The sequence below is a fragment of the Rhinopithecus roxellana genome, chromosome 14 (genome assembly GCF_007565055.1).
Source record: "Rhinopithecus roxellana isolate Shanxi Qingling chromosome 14, ASM756505v1, whole genome shotgun sequence".
NCBI classification, from domain to species: Eukaryota; Metazoa; Chordata; class Mammalia; order Primates; family Cercopithecidae; genus Rhinopithecus; species Rhinopithecus roxellana.
In genome coordinates, this window is record NC_044562.1 from 99,092,491 (window position 1) to 99,119,770 (window position 27,280).

At 37.5% G+C, this 27,280-nt stretch overlaps 1 protein-coding gene across 4 annotated transcripts in view; it reads right to left on the bottom strand.

The window, feature by feature from the left end:
• Positions 1–27,280, bottom strand: part of ERBB4 (erb-b2 receptor tyrosine kinase 4) — a 1,183,012-nt gene that overhangs the window by 402,545 nt on the left and 753,187 nt on the right. For all 4 annotated transcript variants that reach the window (XM_030916910.1, XM_030916912.1, XM_030916913.1 and 1 more), the window contains exon 4: positions 21,404–21,538. In XM_030916910.1, coding sequence (XP_030772770.1) covers positions 21,404–21,538 — 135 coding nt within the window. The remainder of the gene's footprint in view (positions 1–21,403; positions 21,539–27,280) is intronic.

A 27,280-nucleotide genomic window follows, 5' to 3' on the forward strand; every position in this document is an offset into this window, starting at 1 on the left:
TGCCAATTTCAAACTAACATATGGCCTGAAATGTCTGCATCATATTAGGGTTTGCTAATCATTTTACCATCATAAAAATCTTATACTAGGTCAGTGCTACTTACACCTCTTCCTAGAATCAACAGGAGAATTTTGAAGATAGTCAGATTCTCTTCTTTATACAAAACTTAGTCAGAATTTCTGAGTGAATTTGGATACATGCCCACATTTGGAAATCTTAATCTAGTTACCTGTGGACATGACAAACCTTGTCCTTTTGTGCTAGCGCTAGACCATGCTATCATTTTTCTCTATACAACATCTACATGCTACACAACATCTCTGCTGGTCACTTCATGTAGTAATATTTTCTTCTTGCAACAAGCTATGGTCATAAAGAAGATTTAAGGTTCGTCAGTGGAAACTGAATCTAAACGTAGGTGAAGGTGGAACACTGCCGTTTTAAGAGCTAGAGCAGTAAGCTTGTGGGGTACAGAGGAGTTATTCTTTGAGACAGAAACTCTTGTTTAATCTGAGAGGGACCACATTTCTAAATCTTTTAGTCAAGCAAATAAAATCTACTCATTATTCTTGCATAAAACTTGAATGCAAAAGTTAGCATGAGTGCAGCTAAGTATACAGTTTAATAAAAAAAAAAAAATGTTAGCAGAAAATGATGCTGAAGAGTCAAATGTTTTTTCTTTACAAATTTTGAGCTAAGTTGTCCTATGCCTAAAGAAGCTAAAGAGGTGGTTCTTTCTTGGAAAGTGTGTGTGTGTGTGTGTATGTGTGTGTGTGTGTGTTTTACTCAGCATTTGCTCACAAGAGACTAGGGGCTAAAATCAGTTCATACCATGCATGGGGTGTTGGCCGAATCTCTTGGGGCTCTTATAGAGAAAAATGATAAGCAACTGAACTGGCCTCAGCCTGGCATTACATTTACAGGGCTGTTCATATTCACAGGTGGTAGTACCCAGTGTGCAAAGCCAACTGTTAAAAATTTCTAGAATTTTGAGAGCATTTCATTAAACAACCATTACTAAGTATTAAACTATATAAACCCACAATTAAATATTATTAAAACAAAGGTAATATATATTGGAAATTCATTATTTCCTAATTAGTTTAGTATATTTTACTATCTCCTATGTAATTGAGTTCATTTACATCTACTGAACCTGTATGGTGGAAATACTACATAATGGTGTGATACATCTCTTCCAAAATCCACACTGATTGCTGAAAGGGGAAGAATATTAGTAATATTCATACCATGAAAATCAGTAAGCTCAACAAATTGGAGCTTTCCCCCCCTATTTTTGGAGAGTAGTTATTAAACTTTATCAGCACAGCACTGACATATGGTATAATTTAAGACCGAAGAAATCATGCTTTCGGAAAATGCACTGTTAAAACTTGTCTAAGGGAGTCACACCATATTCTGTGCCTGGAGTATTTCCTAATATGATAATTGATGTTTCCACTGAATTAGAAACAGAAAATGAAATGAGCTTTGAACTGAATAAGAGGGAGAAATGACCTACGGGAAGATAAAGAGACCAATCCCTAAGGTCTGAACATGGTCAGAGGGTCTCAGTAGTGGGGGATATCTTCAACAACAACACATGCACAGGGACATGGAAGTTAATTTTGGGCCTCTCTCTCTGCAAATAACCATTTTTTTTTCTTTTTTTTTTTGAGATGGAGTCTTGCTGTGTCGCCCAGGCTGGAGTTCAGTGGCGCGATCTCGGCTCACTGCAAGCTCCACCTCCCGGGTTCACGCCATTCTCCTGCCTCAGCCTCCGAGTAGCTGGGACTACAGGCGCCCGCCACCACGCCTGGCTAGTTTTCTGTATTTTTAGTAGAGACGGTATTTCACCATGTTAGCCAGGATGGTCTTGATCTCCTGACCTCGTGATTCACCCGCCTCGGCCTCCCAGAGTGCTGGGATTACAGGCTTGAGCCACCGCGCCCGGCCTGCAAATAACCATTCTTATTATTAATAAAATTATGTTAATAACTATGAGGTCTCACTTTGTCACCCAGGCTGGAGCACACTGGTACAATCACAGCTCACTTTAGCCTTGACCTCCTGGGCTTAAGCGATCCTCTTACCTCTGACTCCCAAGTAACTGAGACTACAGGTATACTTCACCATACCGGGCTTTTTTTTTTTTTTTTTTTTTTTTTTTTTTTTTTTTTTTTTTTTTTGTAAAAATGGGGTCCTACTCTGTTGCCCAGGTTGCTCTCAGATTCCAGGTTTAAGGGAATCCTCCCACTTCAGCCTCCCAGATTTCTGGGATTACAGCATGAGCTACCATGCCTTGTCAATAACTGGTTTTATTTGTGCTTTGAAGGGATCAGGCACCTGGGTCTTAAGAGCAGTTGAGGGAGGGCCTACCCTAGCTGTGACATGATGGGAGTCCTTGGTAGCAGAAGCTGGGAGGTTGGCAGTAAGAGAATAAGACCAGAGAGGTGAAGCTATAGAATTTACTCCAAATTTTTGGTTAAGTTATATGTAAAAGAGAAGTAGAAACTAATTCATAATTATAAACTGTTGATACTAATATTGTACATATGTGTGTGTATAAATTTACATAAATGTTTACTTTTTATGTACTTATTACATATAAATATTTTTATATATTTATGTTTATATACTCATATATGTTATGATTTTCAGGAAAAAATAATAATACATGCAATGCATGATGAATACGGGGACTAAGGTGAACTATGGAAGAGAGGGTGTGAGATAATTCTTCTGTTCTGCCACCTGGAGGTCAGGTTAAGTACTTCCAAGGAATAAATATTCTGTCACTTTCGAGAAAGCAGGGATTATACTTCTTTAACTTTATATATATATATGTATATATATACACACACACACACTTCATATACATGCTATGAAGTACATAAACTTCATCTATATATACTATGAAGTATATATACTTCACCATAAAATATACTTTATAATGAAGTATATATACTTCATAGTATATATATACACACTTCATATATATACATATTTATATACACTTCATATATCATATTTATGTGAAGTATATATATATAAAGGAGAAATGTTAACTAGATAGAAACCAACCTGGATTACTCCAGTCTGAACTCAGATCACAAAGGACATTAATTATTGAACAAACAAACCCTCAATAGTGGCTACACAATAGGATGTCCTGATCCAACATTGAGGTTGTAGACCCTATTGTCGATATGGATCTAGAATAACATTGTGCTGTTGTCCCTAGGGTAACTTATTCCGTTGATCAAATTATTGGGTAATGTGTGAAAACTCACTTAGACTATTGAGGTCTTAGTTTAGATTGTTTGGATGTTGAATTATGCTCTGAGGTCACCCCAACCAAAAATTTTTTTTTTGAGACAGAGTCTCCATCTGTCGCCCAGGCTGGAGTGCAATGGTGTGGTCTTGGCTCACTGGAAGCTCTGCCTCCCAGGTTCAAACAATTCTTCTGCCCCAGCCTCCCGAGTAGCTGGGATTACCAGCACCCGCTATCATGCCCAACTAATTTTTGTATTTTTGTAGAGATGGGGTTTCACCATGTGGGCCAGGCTGGTTTTGAACTCTTGACCTCAGGTGATCCACCTGCCTCAACCTCCCAACGTGCTGGGATTACAGGCATGAGCCACTGCGCTTGGCCAAGCAGTTTAAAATTTTTAATACGGTGATAGTAGGCTAGGGCCTGTAGGCTTGAGTTTTTATTTGCATTAACGAATTAAAGCTGCATAGGGTCTTCTCATCTTATTTGTTTATATCCACCTCTTCACGGATAGGTCAATGTCACTGATTAAAAGTAAAACACAGCTGAACCCTCGTCTGGCCATTCATACAAGTCCCTATTTAGGGAACAAGTAATTATGCTACCTTTGCATGGTTAGGATATCGCGGCTGTTGAACATATGTCACTGGGCAGGCAGTGCCTCTAATACTGATAATGCTAGAAGTGGTAAACAGGTGGGGTAAGATTTGACGAATTCCTTTTACTTTTTGTAATCTTTCCTTAGAGCTTGACTATGTTGGGTTAACAGTGAATATAATAGGGTGCTTATTATATTGTTTATTAATATTGGGCTGTTAACTGTCAGTGGGTTATTCTGGTCTGATGTAAGCTTACACAATAGAGAAGGTTTTCATGTTATTTATATTAACATGATTGCTTCTATTAGGTATAGATTAGTCCAATGAGATGTTTGGAGTTCAGCTAGAGTGATTAGAATTCAAGATAGTAAGATGTTGAACTTAAACGCTTTCTTAATTGGTGGCTGCTTTTGGGCCAACTGTGGTGGTAATAATTTTTACTCTCTGCAGGAAGGTTGTTTCCCAAGGTCTAAAGAGCTGTCCCTCTCTAGACTAACAGTTAAACTTACAGGGGAATTACATAATTCTGTGGGTAAGTTTAAAGTTGAACTAAGAGTCTATCTTGGACAATGAGCTGTCACCAGGCTCGGTAGGCTTGTCACTGTTACTCATGAATCTTCCCACTATTTTGCCACATAGGTGAATGTGGTCTTTCAGCTGTTCTTGAGTAGCTCATCTGGTTTTGGGGGACTTGGCTATAGTTCTCTGTGTAAAGTTATTTCTAGTTAATAGATTATGCAGAAGGTATAAGGGCTTGTCTTTGCTTTTTAGTGCTTGATATAGCTCTTTCATCTTTCCCTTACTGTATTATGTCTATTGTGCCAAGATAAAAATTTCTATTGCCTATACTTTTGTCTAAGTAAATGGTTTAAGATAGTTTGATAATATTTTTAGTGAGGTTTGGGGCTCGAGTTGGCTAAAAGTGATCAGGCCATGATGAAATCTTCTGGGTGTAAGCCAGATGCTTTGGGTTAAGCTACACTTTGGTTTGTCCAAGCACACTTTCCAGTATGCTTACCATGTTACAACTTATCTCCTCTATAGGTGTCTAGAAAAGTATCAGTAATAGTGATTTCTAAAGTAATATTTGAGGAGGGTGATAGGTGTGTGCGTGCTTCATGGCTTTATTCAAACAAGCACTCTGCTCTTGGTTTACTGCTAAATCCTCCTTGAGCCCTTAGATTTCACAAAGGTTTTCATGATATTTTTCTGGACATAGAAAATGTAGCCCATTTCTTGCCACCTCATAGGTTACACCTTGACCTAATGTTTATATGTGTATACTTATGCTTACTATATAACCTTTTAGGGTTTGCTGAAGATGGTGGTATACAGGCTGGGGACAAGAGGTGGTGAGGTGTATCGGGGTTCATCGACTATAGAACAGGCTCCTCTAGAGGGATGTAAAGCACTGTCAAGTCCTTTGAGTTTTAAGCTGTTGCTTGTAGTACTCTGGCGAATGGTTTTGTTAATGTAAATATTCGACTTTAGGGCTAAGCATAGTGGGGTATCTAATCCCAGTTTGGGCCTTATCTATTGTGTCTTCAGGGTATTAAAGCTACTTTGTGGTATATTTTATTTCAGCTCGAATTTTTTACAACTTAGATGGAGTTTTTTACAACTTAGCTTTATTGAGGGTAGATCTTAAACATTCTTTACACCAAGTTTTATTAGCTCGGGTTAATCATATGGCTGTGGTGGCTGCCACGAAGTTAACCAACCCTAAATATTAGTATAACTTAGTCAAACTTTTATTACTAAAGATTTATCACTGCTGTTTCCCGAAGGGGTGTGGTTGAGCAAGGCGTTTTGAGCTGCATTCATGTGTGCTTGATACCTGCTCGTTTTAATCTGGGTGATCTAGAGGGCACTTTCACTGGGGTGGAGATACTTGCATGTGTAATCTTACTAAGAGCTAATAAAAAAGGCCAGGACCAAACCTATCTGTTTATGAGGTTGTGTGAACCCATCTAGACATTTTCAGTGTCTTTCTTTGAATGGTTAAGCTACACTAACTGCATGGAAGACTGAAGTGAAAATTAAAACATGAGAAAGAAGTAAATATAAATGGTTGTTTACAGTTCTGGAAATTCAGCGTCTTTAAATTTGAATTGACAGAAGTCTGGCTAAGAGGATTACTCATAATTAAGGCTGAGAGGATTTACTCATGATTTAGCGCTATGTTATATTGGGACAGCACTTTCAGAGGGATATGCTCAAGGTATTATATTAGTATATGGCAGAGGTTTAGTTACTATATCTATTATACAGAATGGAGGTTTTATTTGGTAGGAGGGCCTTAAGATTTTTTAGAAAATTACATAAATCGAGAGGTAGCTCTTGGAGCATTTGTGGTTAAAATACGATTTCTGGGCTCTGACTGGGTTGCATTTTTAGTCTCTTGTTTTTGGGGTTTGGCGAGAGTATGTTTACCTAGATTGATGGCAAAGTCAGAGAGGGAGGGTAGTTTGCAGATTTAATTGGAAATAGTTCTTCAAACTGAGCGTATGTGCGTGAGCATACATGCACGAGTGTATGTGCGTAAGCATATGTGTGTGAGCATCTACTGATTATGTTCTTCAAGCATGATATACTTCTCCTCACATGACAAAAACTAGCCCCATCTCGATTATGTTTCAAATCTTCCCATCAACAAAAGCGAATATCCTCCTATCACAATTCTGTCCATTATAGTGGGCGGTTGAGGGGGACCTAACCAAACACAACTGCGTAAAATCCTAGCCTACTCCTCTATCTCTCACATAGGTTGAATAATAGCAGTACTAATTTATAACCCAAACATTATCGCTCTAAATCTGATTATTTACCTTATCTTAACAACAACCGCATTTCTAGCACTCAACCTGAGTCTAAGCATCACAACCCTGTCACTATTTCATGCCTGAAAGAAATTGGCACGGTTGACACCTATAATTCCACTAATTCTACTATCCCTACGAGGTTTACCCCCATTACAGGGTTCCTGCCTAAATGAATCATCATCCAAGAACTTACAAAAAATGATAGCCTTATCACCATAACCATTACAGCTACCATAACCCTACTCAACCTGTACTCTTACACACACCTCATTTATTCCATCTCGGTAACGCTATTCCCCACATCTAATACTATGAAACTAAAATGACAATTCGAAATCGCAAAATGCATACTACTTCTCTCTCCCCACCTGTCATCTCTTCTATCCTCCTCTTCCCCATCTCTCCATTAATACTAACTATAACTTAGAAACGTAGGTTAAATAAGACCAAGGGCCTTCAAAGCCCTTAGTAAGCAAATTGCACTTAATTTCTGTAACAGACCTAAGTGCTCCAAGACTCTATTCTGCATCAGTTGAATGCAAATCAACCACTTTAATTAAGCTAAACCCTTACTAGATTGGTAGAATTCAAACCCACGAAAATTTAGTTAACAACTAAACCCCCTAATCAACTGGCTTCAATCTGCTTCTTCCACCACGGGGGAAAAAGGCGGGAGAAGTCCCCGCAGGATTGAAGCTGCTCCTTTGAATTTGCAATTCAACATGAGAAATCACCTCAAGGCTGGTAAACAGTGGCCTTGACCTCTGTCATCGGAACACTATACCTGTTATTCGGCCCATGGGCGGGGATCGTAGGCACTGCCTTAAGCCTCCTAATTCGAGCAGAACTAGGCCAACCAGGAACTCTGCTAGGAGATGATCAGATCTCCAATGTTACTGTTACCGCCCACACATCTGTTATAATCTTCCTTATGGTGATACCAATCCTAATTGGGGGTTTCAGCAACTGGCTAGTCCCTCTAATAATTGGTGCACCCGATACGGCATTCCCCTGGATACGTAATATGAGCTAATATGAGCGTCTGACTTCTCCCCCCATCTTTTCTACTCTCACTTGCATCTTCAATAGTGGAAGCCGGCGCTGGAACTGGCTGGACAGTTTATCCTCCTTTAGCAGGAAACCTAGCACATGCAGGAGGCTCTGTGGACCTGACCATCTTCTCACTCCACTTGGCAGGTGTCTCTTCTATTTTGGGGCCATTAACTTCATTACCACTATTATTAACATCAGCCCCCTAGGTATATCCCAATATCAAACACCCCTTTTTGTTTGATCAGTCCTCATTACCACAGTCCTTTCCCTTCTAGTCCTAGCCTCTGGCATTACTATACTATTAACTGACCATAACCTCAACGCCACTTTGTTTGACCCTGCTGGCGGGGGTGACCCTATCTTGTACCAACATTTACTCTGATTTTTTGGTCACCCTGAAGTCTATATCCTTATCCTACCAGGCTTCGGGATAATCTCCCACATGGTAACATTATTATTCTGGTAAAAAGGAACCATTTGGATACATGGGCATAGAGCTGTGATATCAATTGACTTCTTAGGATTTATCATATGGGCTCACCAAATATTTACAGTAGAGATAGATGCAGACACATGAGCATACATCACCTCCGCTACCATAAGTATTGCTTATCCTTACTGGTGTTAAGGGCTTTAGCTGATTAGTCACCCTGCATGGCGGTAACATCAAATGATCTCCCACAATATTCTGTGCCCTATGATTAATTTTCCTTTTCACAGTAGGAGGCTTAACCGGCATCTTATTAGCTAATTTGTCACTAGATATTATCTTACAGGACACATATTATGTTGTAGCCCATTTCCACTATGTCCTATCAATAGGAGCAGTATTCACCATTATAGGAGGCTTTGTCCACTGATTCTCCTTGTTTTCAGGCTATACACTTAGTCAGATCTATGCTAAAATCCACTTCACCATTATATTCATAGGTGTTGATTTAACCTTTTCTCCACAGCACTGCCTCAGCCTATCCGGTATGCCTCGATGTTACTCTGATTATCCTGATGCATACACCACGTGAAATATTATCTCATTCTTAGGGTCATTTATCTCACTAATAGCAGTTATACTAATAATCTTTATTATCTGAGAAGCCTTTGCTTCAAAACGAAAAGTACTAACAATTGAACAACCATCTACTAATTTAGAGTGGCTTTATGGCAGTCCACCACCTTACCACACATTCGAAGAGCGAGCCTTGGGAAAACCTAAATGAGAAAGGAAGGAATCAAACTCCCAGAAACTGGTTTCAAGCCCATCCCATAACCTCTATGACTCTCTTGATAAGATATTAGTAAAATTGTTACACAACTTTGTCAAAGTTAATTTATAGGTTAAATCCTATATGTCTCAATGGCTTATCCAGTTCAATTAGGCCTTCAAGATGTCACATCACCTATTATAGAAGAAGTACTCACTTTCCATGACCATGCTCTTATATTTTTTTAAATAATTATATATACATATATATATACACACACACACACACACACACAATTTGGTAAAAGGTTGATTGAGAGGAACTTATCATATATAATAAGATTGAAGGCTGGGCGCAGTGGCTCACGCCTGTAATCTTAGCACTTCGTGAGGCTGTGGCGGGAGGATAACTTGTGTCCAGGAGTTTGAGTCTAGCCTGGCAAACATAGGGAGATCCCGTCTCTACAAACAGTAAGAAACAATTATCTGGGTGTAGTGACATGCATCTGTGATCTCAGCTACTCAGGAGGCTGAAACAGGAAGAATGCCTGAACCCAAGAGGTTGAGGCTGCAGTGAGCTGTGACACCACTGCACTCCAGCTGGGTGACACAGCAAGGCCCAGTCTCAAAAAAAAAAAAAAAAAAAAAAAAAAAAAGGAAAAGAAAATAAAGATGCATATTGAAAACCGTACTCAAAAAGTGAAACAATGCATTTTCATCTCAAGGAACTAAGAGACAAGACAACCAGGCTAGCAGGTGTACTGTGCTTGCTTCTGGTAATGTTCTTAAGTAAAAGTTAATTCCTAGAGTGAGTTTCAGTTGACCTGGAAAACCTCTTCTTATAAATGTAGTGACAAAGGCCATCTATGGTGTGGGTCAGGTGCAAGTCCTTACCTTCTCAAAATAGCATTAAAAAGGCAGCTGAGCTGCCATTTGATCTTAGTGCATTCTTTTTTAAAACACATTTTAGATTCTGTTAGTTCTCATTGCTAATATTTTTTTCAGAAAAATTGCATCAGAATTCATAAGTGATCTTAAGTTCTTTTGTTTTATGTTTTATTAAATCAGGTCCATAAAAATCTATTGTACAGGTATTTTAGAAAAACGATCTTTTGGATTCACACAGATTCAATGTATCCTTTCCATGTCTAATGTTTTTCATATATTCCCATTTCCCTAATTTAGGGTGTTATTTTAAAATATCTTTTGCAAACAGTGTGTGTGATTTCATTCCATGTATATGTTTATGCAAAGTTAGATGTGTTGTACGTCTAATGCACACAAACTGAAGCTGTACTACAATACATCGAAGGTAAATTTTCTTGCTACTTTTTAGTTTTGTTTTGTTTTACTACAAAGTACCTTAGAAAGGCACATCTATTTTACCTAAATATTTCATATAGAAGGAGTAACACAAGTTGGTAATGTAACAAATCAGGTTTAATTGTACTCTATTTTGAGAATTCTATTTCAAGAAAGCTAGATATATATAATACAAAGTGCAATATTAATTAGGAGTGGGTCATTACTATGATATGTAAAAGTCATTGAAAAAAGTTTAAAACATGGATAGTTTGAATGCAGGCAGAACATCTGGTTTAAACAAGTGATTAGTCCTGGAATTATGTTCATGAATACAGTGGTATCGATGAATTTGCCAATTCCCCCTCTCCCACTTCAGTTGTTAGTTGGTATTTGTTTCTAGAAAGCAACTTAGAATGAGTGATGTACCTAGTGTAATCAAAGATAAAGGTTGCAGGGTCTGGAGCCACTGAGGTGTGTTCTTCTCAGTGTCTTGATGAGCTACACCTGTGAGAGACTACCTTCTAGTTACTAAAACACACTTAAAATGTATAAACAGCCGAGGGGCGGAGCAAGATGGCCGAATAGGAGCAGCTCCAGTCTCCAACTCCCAGCGCGAGCGACACAGAAGACCGGTGATTTCTGCATTTTCAACTGAGGTACTGGGGTCATCTCACTAGGGAGTGCCGGACAATCGGTGCTGGTCAGCTGCTGCAGCCTGACCAGCGAGAGCTGAAGCAGGGCGAGGCATCGCCTCACCTGGAAGCGCAAGGGGGAAGGGGATCCGTTTTCCTAGCCAGGGGAACTGAGACACACAACACCTGGAAAATCGGGTAACTCCCACCCCAATACTGCGCTGTAAGCATACAGGCACACCAGGAGAATATATCCCAATCCTGGCCGGGAGGGTCCCACGCCCACGAAGCCTCCCTCACTGCTAACACAGCAGTCTGCCGCGATCTATCCGCAAGGCAGCAGCGAGGCTGGGGGAGGGGCGCCCGCCATTGCTGAGGCTTAAGTAGGTAAACAAAGCCGCTGGGAAGCTCGAACTGGGTGGAGCTCACAGCAGCTCAAGGAAGCCTGCCTGTCTCTGTAGTCTCCACCTCTGGGGACAGCGCATAGCTGAAGACCAACAGGGGAAGTAGCGGGAGCCAGTGCAGACGCGAACGACTCTGTCTGACAGCTTTGGGGAGAGCCGTGGATCTCCCAACGCGGAGGTTGAGATCTGAGAACGGACAGACTGCCTGCTCAGGTGTGTCCCTGACCCCTGAGTAGCCTAGCTGGGAGAAATCCCCCACTAGGGGCAGTCTGACACCCCACACCTCACAGGGTGGAGTACACCCCTGAGAGGAAACTTCCAAAGGAAGAATCAGACAGGTACACTCGCTGTTCAGCAATATTCTATCTTCGGCAACCTCTGCTGCTGATACCCAGGCAAACAGGGTCTGAAGTGGACCTCAAGCAATCTCCAACAGACAAACAGACAGTCCTTCTGACTGTCAGAAGGAAAACTATCAAACAGGAAGGACACCTATACCAAAACCCCATCAGTACGTCACCACCATCAAAGACCGGAGACAGATAAAACCACAAAGATGGGGAAGAAGCAGGGCAGAAAAGCTGGAAATTCAAAAAATAAGAGCGCATCTCCCCCTGCGAAGGAGCGCAGCCCATCGCCAGCAACGGATCAAAGCTGGTCAGAGAATGACTTGGACGAGAGGAGAGAAGAAGGCTTCAGTCCATCAAACTTATGAGAGCTAAAGGAGGAATTACGTACCCAGCGCAAAGAAACTAAAAATCTTGAAAAAAGAGTGGAAGAATTGACAGCTAGACTAATTAATGCAGAGAAGATCATAAACGAAATGACAGAGATGAAAACCATGACACGAGAAATACGTGACAAATGCACAAGCTTCAGTAACCGACTCGATCAACTGGAAGAAAGAGTATCAGCGATTGAAGATCAAATGAATGAAATGAAGCGAGAAGAGAAACCAAAAGAAAAAAGAAGAAAAAGAAATGAGCAAAGCCTGCAAGAAGTATGGGATTACGTAAAAAGACCAAATCTACGTCTGATTGGGGTGCCTGAAAGTGAGGGCGAAAATGGAACCAAGTTGGAAAACACTCTTCAGGATATCATCCAGGAGAACTTCCCCAACCTAGTAGGGCAGGACAACATTCAAATTCAGGAAATACAGAGAACGCCACAAAGATACTCCTCCAGAAGAGCAACTCCAAGACACATCATTGCCAGATTCACCAAAGTTGAAATGAAGGAAAAAATCTTAAGGGCAGCCAGAGAGAAAGGTCGGGTAACCCACAAAGGGAAGCCCATCAGACTAACAGCAGATCTCTCGGCAGAAACTCTACAAGCCAGAAGAGAGTGGGGGCCAATATTCAACGTTCTTAAAGAAAAGAATTTTAAACCCAGAATTTCATATCCAGCCAAACTAAGTTTCATAAGTGAAGGAGAAATAAAATCCTTTACAGATAAGCAAATGCTTAGAGATTTTGTCACCACCAGGCCTGCCTTACAAGAGACCCTGAAGGAAGCCCTGAACATGGAAAGGAACAACCGGTACCAGCCATCACAAAAACATGCCAAAATGTAAAGACCATCGAGGCTAGGAAGAAACTGCATCGACTAACGAGCAAAATAACCAGTTAATATCATAATGGCAGGATCAAGTTGACACATAACAATATTAACCTTAAATGTTAATGGACTAAATGCTCCAATTAAAAGACACAGACTGGCAAACTGGATAAAGAGTCAAGACCCATCAGTCTGCTGTATTCAGGAGACCCATCTCACATGCAGAGACATACATAGGCTCAAAATAAAGGGATGGAGGAAGATCTACCAAGCAAATGGAGAACAAAAAAAAGCAGGGGTTGCAATCCTTGTCTCTGATAAAACAGACTTCAAACCATCAAAGATCAAAAGAGACAAAGAAGGCCATTACATAATGGTAAAGGGATCAATTCAACAGGAAGAGCTAACTCTCCTAAATATATATGCACCCAATACAGGAGCACCCAGATTCATAAAGCAAGTCCTTAGAGACTTACAAAGAGACTTAGACTCCCATACAATAATAATGGGAGACTTCAACACTCCGCTGTCAACATTAGACAGATCAACGAGACAGAAAGTTAACAAGGATATCCAGGAATTGAACTCATCTCTGCACCAAGCGGACCTAATAGACATCTATAGAACTCTCCACCCCAAATCAACAGAATATACATTCTTCTCAGCACCACATCGCACTTATTCCAAAATTGACCACATAATTGGAAGTAAAGCACTCCTCAGCAAATGTACAAGAACAGAAATTATAACAAACTGTCTCTCAGACCACAGTGCAATCAAACTAGAACTCAGGACTAAGAAACTCAATCAAAACCGCTCAACTACATGGAAACTGAACAACCTGCTCCTGAATGACTACTGGGTACATAACGAAATGAAAGCGGAAATAAAGATGTTCTTTGAAACCAATGAGAACAAAGATACAACATACCAGAATCTCTGGGACACATTTAAAGCAGTGTGTAGAGGGAAATTTATAGCACTAAATGCCCACAAGAGAAAGCAGGAAAGATCTAAAATTGACACTCTAACATCACAATTAAAAGAACTAGAGAGGCAAGAGCAAACACATTCAAAAGCTAGCAGAAGGCAAGAAATAACTAAGATCAGAGCGGAACTGAAGGAGATAGAGACACAAAAAACACTTCAAAAAATCAATGAATCCAGGAGTTGGTTTTTTGAAAAGATCAACAAAATTGACAGACCGCTAGCAAGGCTAATAAAGAAGAAAAGAGAGAGGAATCAAATAGATGCAATAAAAAATGATAAAGGGGATATCACCACTGACCCCACAGAAATACAAACTACCATCAGAGAATACTATAAACGCCTCTATGCAAATCAACTAGAAAATCTAGAAGAAATGGATAAATTCCTGGACACTTACACTCTCCCAAGGCTAAACCAGGAAGAAGTTGAATCCCTGAATAGACCAATAGCAGGCTCTGAAATTGAGGCAACAATTAATAGCCTACCCACCAAAAAAAGTCCAGGACCAGATGGATTCACAGCTGAATTCTACCAGAGGTACAAGGAGGAGCTGGTACCATTCCTTCTGAAACTATTCCAATCAATAGAAAAAGAGGGAATCCTCCCTAACTCATTTTATGAGGCCAACATCATCCTGATACCAAAGCCTGGCAGAGACACATCAAAAAAGAGAATTTTAGACCAATATCCCTGATGAACATTGATGCAAAAATTCTCAATAAAATACTGGCAAACCGGATTCAGCAGCACATCAAAAAGCTTATCCACCATGATCAAGTGGGCTTCATCCCTGGGATGCAAGGCTGGTTCAACATTCGCAAATCAATAAACGTAATCCAGCATATAAACAGAACCAAAGACAAGAACCACATGATTGTCTCAATAGATGCAGAAAAGGCTTTTGACAAAATTCAACAGCCCTTCATGCTAAAAACGCTCAATAAATTCGGTATTGATGGAACGTACCTCAAAATAATAAGAGCTATTTATGACAAACCCACAGCTAATATCATACTGAATGGGCAAAAACTGGAAAAATTCCCTTTGAAAACTGGCACAAGACAGGGATGCCCTCTCTCACCACTCCTATTCAACATAGTGTTGGAAGTTCTGGCTAGGGCAATCAGGCAAGAGAAAGAAATCAAGGGTATTCAGTTAGGAAAGGAAGAAGTCAAATTGTCCCTGTTTGCAGATGACATGATTGTATATTTAGAAAACCCCATCGTCTCAGCCCAAAATCTCCTTAAGCTGATAAGCAACTTCAGCAAAGTCTCAGGATACAAAATTAATGTGCAAAAATCACAAGCATTCTTATACACCAGTAACAGACAAGCAGAGAGCCAAATCAGGAATGAACTTCCATTCACAATTGCTTCAAAGAGAATAAAATACCTAGGAATCCAGCTTACAAGGGATGTAAAGGACCTCTTCAAGGAGAACTACAAACCACTGCTCAGTGAAATAAAAGAGGACACAAACAAATGGAAGAACATACCATGCTCATGGATAGGAAGAATCAATATCGTGAAAATGGCCATACTCCCCAAGGTTATTTATAGATTCAATGCCATCCCCATCAAGCTACCAATGAGTTTCTTCACAGAATTGGAAAAAACTGCTTTAAAGTTCATATGGAACCAAAAAAGGGCCCGCATTGCCAAGACAATCCTAAGTCAAAAGGACAAAGCTGGAGGCGTCACGCTACCTGACTTCAAACTATACTACAAGGCTACAGTCACCAAAACAGCATGGTACTGGTACCAAAACAGAGATATAGATCAATGGAACAGAACAGAGTCCTCAGAAATAATACCACACATCTACAGCCATCTGATCTTTGACAAACCTGAGAGAAACAAGAAATGGGGAAAGGATTCCCTATTTAATAAATGGTGCTGGGAAAATTGGCTAGCCATAAGTAGAAAGCTGAAACTGGATCCTTTCCTTACCCCTTATACGAAGATTAATTCAAGATGGATTAGAGACTTAAATGTTAGACCTAATACCATAAAAACCCTAGAAGAAAATCTAGGTAGTACCATTCAGGACATAGGCATGGGCAAGGACTTCATGTCTAAAACACCAAAAGCAACGGCAGCAAAAGCAAACATTGACAAATGGGATCTCATTAAACTAAAGAGCTTTTGCACAGCAAAAGAAACTACCATCAGAGTGAACAGGCAACCTACAGAATGGGAGAAAATTTTTGCAACCTACTCATCTGACAAAGGGCTAATATCCAGAATCTACAAAGAACTCAAACAAATATACGAGAAAAAAACAAACAACCCCATCAAAAAGTGGGGAAAGGATATGAACAGACATTTCTCAAAAGAAGATATTCATACAGCCAACAGACACATGAAAAAATGCTCATCATCACTCGCCATCAGAGAAATGCAAATCAAAACCACAATGAGATACCATCTCACACCAGTTAGAATGGCAATCATTAAGAAGTCAGGAAACAACAGGTGTTGGAGAGGATGTGGAGAAATAGGAACACTTTTACACTGTTGGTGGGATTGTAAACTAGTTCAACCATTATGGAAAACAGTATGGCAATTCCTCAAGGATCTAGAACTAGATGTACCTTATGACCCAGCCATCCCACTACTGGGTATATACCCAAAGGATTATAAATTATTCTACTACAAAGACACATGTACACGTATGTTTATTGCGGCACTATTCACAATAGCAAAGACTTGGAATCAACCCAAATGTCCATCTGTGACAGACTGGATTAAGAAAATGTGGCACATATACACCATGGAATACTATGCAGCCATAAAAAAGGATGAGTTTGCGTCCTTTGTAGGGACATGGATGCAGCTGGAAACCATCATTCTTAGCAAACTATCACAAGAACAGAAAACCAAACACCGCATGTTCTCACTCATAGGTGGGAACTGAACAATGAGATCACTTGGACTCGGGAAGGGGAACATCACGCACTGGGGCCTATCATGGGGAGGGGGGAGGGGGGAGGAGGGAGGGCTTGCATTGGGGAGTTATACAAGATATAAATGATGAATTGATGGGTGCTGACGAGTTGATGGGTGCAGCACACCAACATGGCATAAGTATACATATGTAACAAACCTGCACGTTATGCACATGTACCCTAGAACTTAAAGTATAATAAAAAAAAAAAAAAAGAAAAAAAGAAAAGATAAGCCACAGACTGGCAGACTGGCAATAGTTGAAAAAAAAAAAAAAAAAAAAATGTATAAACATAGTTAAATGTCAATGAATATATAATGAAAATATAACTGTCACATATTTTAAAAATACTTCTGTCCTCATATGGTCAATTCATAGAAAAATTATAATTGGAAAGTCCTTTATTCTTTTGTCGTAAGAAATCACCCTTGGATTGACACAGTAACTCATTTATTGCTCATAATAGGCCTATGAAGTTGATGATAATAACAGCTCCTGGGCAAAAAAAGAAAACCTATGTGTGATCTTTCATGCAGGAGCACAGGCAATTACTTTACCTGGCAAGGTTCCTGGGGGAAAGTTGTCCTCCCACACCAGATTTGGTGCCCAGTCAATGCAATGCAGTCTCTCAGGGAGATGCAGTAAGAGACTGAGGGTTTGCTGACCAGTCATGTCTCATGTATGTCTCTCATCCTGGCCCAGGCACGCTATTCAGAGACCTCTTTATTAAGGTCCTTTGATAGCAGCTTTTCTTAGATGCTTTCACTAAGATCTCCTTATAGGGAGGAACTAAGGGGATCTGGAAGACACCTTTTCTCCACTCTGACTCCATACTCAGTACTTTTCACTCAGGGCTTCCCACCCCTTTCTCCTTCAAGCTTCCAGGTTCATAAAACTTTCAGAACAATTTTTTCCCACTCCCTCCTCAGTGCAACAATTCCCCATGTCTGCACTGATCCATCTGACCCTCACCTGGCACTGTTTTATGGGGGAAACATGAGACAGTGAAGTTGGTGCTTTTTCTGGTTTAGTCTCTTGAATAAACCATTGCAGTAAGTGATTAAAAGCTTGGCTGTTACCCCATTTTTGCTTGTCTGAATAGGCCACTGTCACCTAGTAGCTTACCTCTCCACTCAGCTCAGCTCTTGACACTCTGTCTTTTATAGGTGAGGAAATGGAGGGGCTGAGGGCATAAATGACTTTTTTAAGGTCAAATTGCTGGTAAGCAGCAGTGCCAGGTTTCAAAAAAGCCAATTTGGCTCCCAAATTCATTCTCTGAACTATATCATCTTCTCTGATGAAAAATCATTGTTTCTCTATTTTTCCATATTAATATTCTTGTATATTCCTATTTGCTTAAGTTTTAGAGGGCAACTTATTTACATCATTTTGATATTCTTGTGGTGCTGAGGGGTCATTACTATAGTGCTCCAAGTAAATGAAACATCATTCACTATAGGATTTTTTCACTTCGAAGGATTAGTTTATTGAATAAGCCCAGTTGATAGGTAATAATTTCTACTAGGGATGTATGAGAAAAAAAGGATTTCTTCAAAAGGCTGAGAACTTCTCCATAACCCTCCTGAAGTTTGAATTTAAATACTTCAAGTAAATTTTAGAAAATATAACTTGGTTATAATTATTCCTAAATAATATATTTTTAAGGAGTATCATTTTTAATTGCTTTTATAGATACTTCAGACCTTTTCTTCACAGTCTTAACCACTTTTAAGTGTATGTTTTGTAATGTTAAGTATATCACATTGTTTTCCAACAGATCTTAGAACTTTTTCAACCTTGCACAATTACAACTTGACTCGTTAAAGAGCAATTGAACATTTAGCCTTCCTTCCAACCCCAGGCTACCACCATTCTACATTCTGTTTTCTATGAGTTTGACAGTTTAGTTACTTCATGTAAGTGAAATCATACAGTATTTATGTTTTTGTGACTGGCTTATTTCCTTTAGCATAGTGTCCTCAAGATTTATTGTTGTAGCATGTGACTAGATCTCCTTAATATCATCCCATTGGTCTATTTAGCTTTTGCTCTTAGTATTTTTGGCATTATATCCATGGATGTATTGCTAAACCTAGAGTCATAAGGCTTTCTCCCTATATTTTCTGCCAAGACTTTTATAGTTTTAAGTCTTATGCATAGGTCTGTAATTTGCTTTTGAGTTAATTTTTAAACATGGCATATGATACAGGCCCAAGATCAATCTTTTGCACATGAATATCTAGCTTTCCCAGCATCATTTGTTGAAGAGACTTCCCTTTAAAATACAGTATTTATGCCTATCACTGATTGAAAATTATATTAGATATTAATCCTACTGCTAATATTTATAATTTGATGTACTAATAAGCATATTACCATATTAGGTATCTGTTTCTTAAGCATTTTGATAACTGTATCTCAACCTAACTTGTTTTCCTTATAATCCATTGTAATTTATTTTATGTATTTATTGATTGCTATGCATTCATGAATTAAAGTATTTGTTTTGTGCTCATTTATTCTTCTAAAAATATTATGAGAAGAGGTCAATGGGCTTCACCAAGCTGCTGCAGTGTCCATTGCCTCAAAAAATATTAAAAATTCAGAGTTTGTTTTTGTAATTTACACACAAATGAAGTCTTGAACTAGGGCAACCATAATAATAAATATGTAAAATCAAGAAATGGGCAAAAATCAGGATGACTCAGCGATTAACTGCCAAGAGCCAAGTGAAAGTAAAGACAATAATGACCCACCAAATTTTTAACCTGGTTGAGTGATTGGTTGGTGGTATGTAGTTCTAGGGAGTCATCAACCTAGAGGTTGCATTTAAAGCCTTGAGAGTGTCTGAGATCACCCCTGGGGAGAGGACAGAGAAATAAATTGACTAAAGATAAAACCATAGGAAACTAATAGTCAAAGAATAGTCAATTCATTATTAACAGCTATGGTGTCATGTGGTATATATAATGTGTCAGCAAATAAAACTACTATGTAAATAATAAAACTTTGGCAATCAATTCGTAATTTGTAAAAGACCATTGGTTATGACTCTACTCTGCATTTATAATTTTTGCACCTGCAATTATTTACATGCAAAAAACAATACAGCCACAGTTGCCTAATTATAGGCACAACCATCCAAATTTGTCTTCAAAAAGAATAGCACAAAGAGACACCATCTGTGAAAGTGCAGCAAACCCCTCAGACCTTTCCTGCTCCAAATTATGTAAGGCTGGTGGGCACACTTCCCTTTTGGCTTCTGTCTCAGGCTTTATTCTTGCCTGATCTTATTCATGCATTACAGACTAGTCAGTCTGATAAGCTGATAGTTAGCAGGCCTTTCCTTTTACCCAACCAATATCCACACCCCACCACCACTACCCTGCCAATATAATATGTGCAATAGTATGGGCAGACTGAAAACAGAAGCCATTTCTGAAACACATCATTTGTCTCGTTAATGTGAAAAGATTCCATTTTTTTCACAGGTAATTTTACAAAGTAGGCAACGTGAATATCATAAAGACAAAATCCCATACAAATTTCTGCTCAAAGGTGACAAGAAAATTATGTTACTCCACTTTTTACATAAAGTTTTAGCCATTTATTAAAAACACAGCTGTCAGTTTTGATCAAATACATTCATATTTCCCCATTATATTATTAGGGCCATGATGAAATTTAATAATTGTCCCTTGGAGTTTGATTTTTCACAAAAATGTCATAACACAATCAGTAATAGCAAATAATTATTGAACTACGTTGAGACAGTTATGATTTCAGCTGGGAAATATATAATAGATGAGAAATATAAAACCCAGGTTAACACTTGATAAAGATTCTGTTCTCATACAAATGTCAGTAGTAATAAATGTGGGGACAACATAGCCTGCTTTATGAAAATGAAAGTGATACCAGACAGAATAATTTTCAAAGGTTTAAATCATGGTTCAAACATTATTTGCTTATTATTTAATCATATTAAACACTTTAAATCTGATAAATTCTTTGTGATAAAAAGAATACACAATTTAAGAATGAGAAATTCAGTAGTTTATTAGACTAATGACTAAAATCAGACTGTAACATGTTTCTTCTATATGAAATCTATATTTCTCCATTCCGTAAGTGTTTGAAATCATTAAGTATGACCATGAAGGCTTCAGGGGCAAATGAAGGCTTAAGAATTCTGCAACATTCACTAGTTTTTACTTTTTTATTTAAAAAATTGCAGTGAATAGAAAGGTACATTTTTGTTCTACTACCTTTGTCTCAATGGTATACGGGTCACAGAGACTTGAAGCAATGATTGGGTACCAGCCTTAAGTTCGTGGATAGTGGGACACAGGTTTGTACATTGGAAGTATGATTAAGTAATTTAAGCAAAGAGGAACACGTTAACACAATGAGAATTTGTGAAGAGCAAACATGATCTCCAAAAGAGAATTAACTAGAAGTAAAAGGTTGGTCAGCCATTTGTTCTGTCATATGTAACTGAACATTTCAATGAGTGCAGTCAAAGTTCAAAATATTAGTAATGACATGATAAGCATAACTCATTCATCTCCAAATAGGGTAGAACATTTTGAGACATTAAAAATAATAATTCTACTTACATCCTGAACTACCATTTGTTGACACAAGAGTCAAGTTGGAAGGCCATGGGTTCCGAACAATATCTTGCCAATGAATAGTGTCCGCATAACAAAGGAATTTGTTCTGGTCTACATAGACTCCACCATTTAGGATTTCTGTATTAAAAAACAAAGAAACAAATCTTTTGTCAAACTGCTTGTTGATGAAAAGATAATCAACAAAAACGATTTGCTCTTAACTATTTTCAATGTTAAATTAGAGTCATGCTGCTAATAGCCAAGAAACCTTTTAAAATATCTTCCACTGAATCATATACATTGATTGCAGGAATTTGAAAAGATTGAAAATTACAAAAGTGAAAAACAACCACTCATATTTGTACACTCTGAGAGTAACGCTCCTAAAATTTTGATATAAATGTTACAGTCTTTTATTTGTTTTCTTCCCTAGAATTAAAATAATATTTTATATAATATTTTATAATCTGCTTGTTTTGTTTAATATTATATAATGAGTATTTAATAGTAATTACTACTCTGTATTTTAATGAGAATAGGATATGTCATAGTATACATTAAATAGTAATTATTTAACCAATCCCCTCTTGTTGGTAATTTAACTTATTTATTTCTGATTGGTCTTTAAAACAAATTTCCACACATGACATTCCAAGGTCATAGAGTGTGGATATTTTTAAGACTTTTGGTATCAATTGTCAAATTATCCTTAGAGAGATTGTTTCAGCCAAGGTGACACTGACTGCAGTCAGTAGGTAAGTAATTAGCACAAAGTGGAAGCTAAAATTAATGCCTCAATCACAAAAATGTTGTCATCTCAAATGAAATCGATAGGATTGCCAATTATTCTTAGCAACACAAAGCAATGAATAACAAATCCTGTGGTTCATTGAAATAAGGATATGGCTGTGGGATAACAAGCACTAAAGCCAATTTGTACTTGATTCTTTATTTCACAACACTGGCCTTGATTAGCTGATTTGTCCTCCACAAACAATGACTGACCACAGAAATGAATTCTCTTTTGGATAGCTTTAAGTCATCCAGGAAAATAAAAACTGAGATCTATCCTCTGAAAATATTATTCTTATTATTTGAAGAAATTAGCTAGAAATACACATATCACCTTCCTGCCCAATATGTACTACATTTTCCCCTATTGTTCAATACAAAAGCAATTTAAGAGAAATCATGCATCAGTCCATAAAGTGTTCAACTAGAAGTAATCAAAACCCAATTAACAGTTTATAGAAACAGGGATTTTTTTTTTTTTTTTTTTTTCACATAAGAAGCCTGTAGGAGGCAGTTGCAGATATTAGTTCAGCTGTTCCACAGTGCCCACTATCTGTTCTGCCATCCTCAGTGTGTCAGTTTTATTCATTTCAGGCACAAGATGGCTGCTACTTCTAAAGATTGAACTGCAGTCTTTCTGAATTGCAGGCAGGATGAAGTCAGACCAGCAAGCAAGAGACTTCCTGGTAGTGAAGCTGTGACTTTTTATTTGGGAAGAAATGCGCTCCTCTAGGATCACGTCTGCATTTCCTCGGCCAGAACAATATCCCACGGCTATCCCTACCGCAAGGGAGATTAAATAAGTAACTATTGAGGTGGAAATATTGCTACTGGGATAAAACCCAAACCAGTAGGAGTGTTAGTGAGGAAGAAGAGGGACATGGATATTGGGAAGGCAACCGACACCATCTCCCACGGTAGCCTTGACAAACTCATCTCTCTTGTGTAGAACCCCAAGCTAAATTTGTAGGAGTCATCTTAAACTGAAAAGAGATAAATGAAAGGAATGCGTGGCAGCACAAGAGGGTTATTTGTGGATTGGTGGTCACATCCCAAGTGCCTTACTGCATTGCATGTACGAAACCCTCCAGATTAATTTTGATATTGCAGTTCTTTCTACATTTAAAATCACTCCCATTTTCATCATCAGTCATTTCCCTGACTATTGGTTCCATTTTCTCAGTGAGGAAAAAAAAAAAGAAAAGAAAAGAAATTAGACCATCTTTCTACTTCTAAAACCCAGTTCATTATTTTTTATGACCTAACCATACAACCTTCATCAAAGCAGAAGGGAGATGTAAGACGTAAGAAAGATTGTGAAATGAATTTCTACATTAATGTTTGGCATTAAGTTTTTATCTAAGAAACTGTGACGATCTCATGCTAATAGCTTTCTCATGAGACATTAGGTGATGCTCTTCTGCTCTAGGAATAATTTTCCATTAGATGACAAAGAAAGGAGATTTTGACTGCTATCCAGGAAATAAAGGTTATTTTTCAGTCTACATTTAGAAAAGTCCTACTTCAAAAAAAAAAAAAAAAAAAAAAAAAAAAAGGTGGAAAGGTAATAGCTCAAACATTGCTGAAAGAGTGTGTATTTTTTAGGAGTCACACTGTATTTCAAATAGTTCGTGCAAAGGAACACAGTATCCATCTCCAACTTCCTATCTAAAATTTTTCAAATAGAATCAGATTATATTATACTGAATAATAGTCTTATCAAATCCCTTTCTTCAACAATATTAATCTGCTATGAATGTTGACATTTGTTTCTTAGAAATAGTGTGTTCAAGAGCTTGGCTTATACTTGGAAAAGGGATTTAGAAAGGAGACAATAAAAAATCCAGCATAATCTTACACGTTAAAATTTCAAATTAATACACATGATCAATCCAGATGATGCTTTTATCATCCCTAATTCAAAACTCAGCATCTGCTAGCAATTCTGGTCAGGAGGATTTATAAACGTTTAGCAATTAATGATGGGTAGTTTATTTGTGTATTGTTTGTTTTCCTTGAAAATATTCTTTTTTCCTTTATGCTTGGTATAAACCCTATTCTGCTGTTGAATATCAAAACCTCACAATCAGGGAATGTAGAATTTTACTGACACTTATAGGACAGTTTTAAGGTACAATCTTACACTTTTCTTTTGATTAATTTGATTACGTAAATATGTGTCAGAAAGTAATGTTATAATAGCATTTATATATATCTTCTTAAGGTTTTCATTGATTTTTAACTTTACAATTTTAAAATATGAATTTGACATATTTTTGTGAGAAAATATATTCAGGTAGGTTTATTTCTGGATTAAAAAAAATTCTAGAGAATAGATACTAACCTGTAAGAAAGTTCTTAGAAATACAAATTATTTACTTGTTAGAAGGAATACCTAATGTTTCTGTCTTGGTTGACTACGGAGGCTTGACTGCATTTTCTAGATAAGAAAGAGGGACAAGGACTAGGAAAAGAGAAAAGCTTGTTTAGATGTTTATCTAGTAAGAGTACAAAAATGTCTGGCTATATTTAGATCGTGTGGTAACACACAAGAATAACAAAGTTTTCCACAAGTTTTATCAAAGACTTTACCAAGGAATCACCTGTGTTGCACCAACCAACAGTTTCCCTCTCACTAACAAGAAATAAAGTAACAAACATTAAGAAAGATAGGCAAAGGAGGAATACATTTAATTGATACCCAAACAAAGATGCAAAATGTCTGGATGAGTGGAGAAACTAAGAAAGAAAAATGTTGAATGCGTGAATGAGCTCAAAGTATCTCATTTCATTGTATTTTACTTCCACTGCAGAAAATGTGTCAGAGTAAATTGAGAGAGACACAGATAGATTCTTGGTCATTTAATCAATTGATAGAAAAAAGCTACTATGAGTTTTCTTATCATATTATATACAAACATTTCTGGCAAGTTCACAAAACAGAACTGTTTCTTTTTAATAAAAGTCATGGTTAAATATAGTAAGATATATTAGACATGACATCGATGAAAAAAGTATCATTTCATTGCTGAAAATTTCCAGTAAACACTTAAATATGTTTGTGTCTCAAACGTTTCCGACTAGATTAATGCATGCAAGTCAAGCAAAAGATGTCATGAATCTTTTTGTATACAGAGTAAATTGTAATCTACACTATTTTCCAATATCTTGAATTTAACTTATATATAGCATAGTTATTTGTAACTAAAATATAATTAGACTAAGCCCCATGAAGGTAAGACATATTTTTCAGTGCTGTATCTATAGCATCAAACCTAGAGCAATAGTTACTCAATGAATAATTCTTAGATTTAATTGGGAAAAAAGGTACCATGGAATTTGCAACCAACATTTATCAGGTAACTTCTATTGTAGTTCCTAATTTTAAATTATATTCTGACCAAATCAAAGTAAGAATGAAAGTTATCTTTTCCCATAAACACTTTATAGGTTATCTTGACTGGTCCTGTGTTTCAGAAAGTATGAAGCTGTTTCTGTTTTGTTCAAAACCATATCTCGTTTCTAGTATTATGTAAAGCTCAAGGAGATACACAATAAATATTTGATTAATTGAAATATCTATACAAAATATCTTGAATTTAAGAAAAAATATATATGTGTAATTCTGTGGTTAGAGATTTTATAAACTGAAAGAAAAATAGCATTTATTATATAAAAGGCATATAACTGATAATATACATTATTACTATAGACAATACATTTGATATTTATAAGGCATTTTTATTCCCAAACCTATTTTGTACACCAAACTCAATTATTAGTTACCAGGTGAATAATGATGATGTTCAGCTATCCTATACAGACCAAATTTCTCTAAGCCTATGCAAATCACCTTGCATATGCTACAGAGAAGCCTAAATTTCCTTGTATTGAACTGTAAGTCTACCTCACATTGTCCTTACATTTTTCAGAAAGGTATAAAGTGCCAATATAACATTTGAAAGAGGACAGAAAGCATTTGTGTCTTAGTCATTCACTCCACAAAAGTTAGCCATTGGACCATGTCTTTCCTTGATTTCCATTTTCATGAGTCTAATAAAGAAGGAGATGTTTGCGTTCTTTAAATTACTTCTTTGTATTCTTCATTTCTTGTCAAATGCTAGTCACTGCAGTGAATTTGGGGATGAGTGCCCATTAACAGAATCACTGACATTTTGCAAATATGTTCTCTCCAAAACTATGGTAAAATACTGAATAATAGCATTTTTTCTGTGCCCTGGATGAAATGGCCTAATTGTGGTGTAACATCCCTGCTGAAAATACAGATTAATATGACCTCTATACTAGGTTTAAGAAATTTACAAAATTGCATCGACCCCATGCACAATTTGTAACCATTTTGTAAATAAGATTTAATATCATTCTCTTTTTCCAAAATAAATATTATAATTTTAAATGCAGTTACACTGTATTTCACTTTAGTCTATATGATCGATATTATCAGTGAACATTTTAGTTCTACTGAAAACCTACCAACTGTATGATATAAGAAAGATCTAATAAACAGGAATGAAACATTTAACCTCTATCCCTGATTGTATATCTAAGTATCTTGTTTTGCAGGGGTGCATCTACAGGTCAACCTTAGAATTAAAATGATAATTAAAATAATAAAGATTGGAAATATTTCACTTGTCTAATCACAATAGGGGCATTTAAATGATGCATATATCAGACTTATACTGTCTATCTAAGTCAAAGGGCAGAATCAAGAATCAAAATCCAAGGCAGCAAAGCACATTTTCAAGATGAAGCTACAGAAAGCTGTTACAGGACTTTCTCAGACATAAAGCAATGTATCTTTCTCACTGTCATCACCTTAAGCCACACAAGTCTGTTGGCAGATAATGATACAAAAGTAATATAGCTCACATCATCCACCTGTGATACTTAATACATCACCTCTGGAATGGACTTGGTCCAGAGATTCCTGTATCTTTCCCAAACCCAGACCTTTCAGCTGCGAGCACAATGAATTGCTGCTACCCCACTGGGTCAGCCCTCAAGGTTCATTATTAATAAGCTGAGACTCTAAAGGCTAATGAGAACCGGGTGCTTGAGGAGACA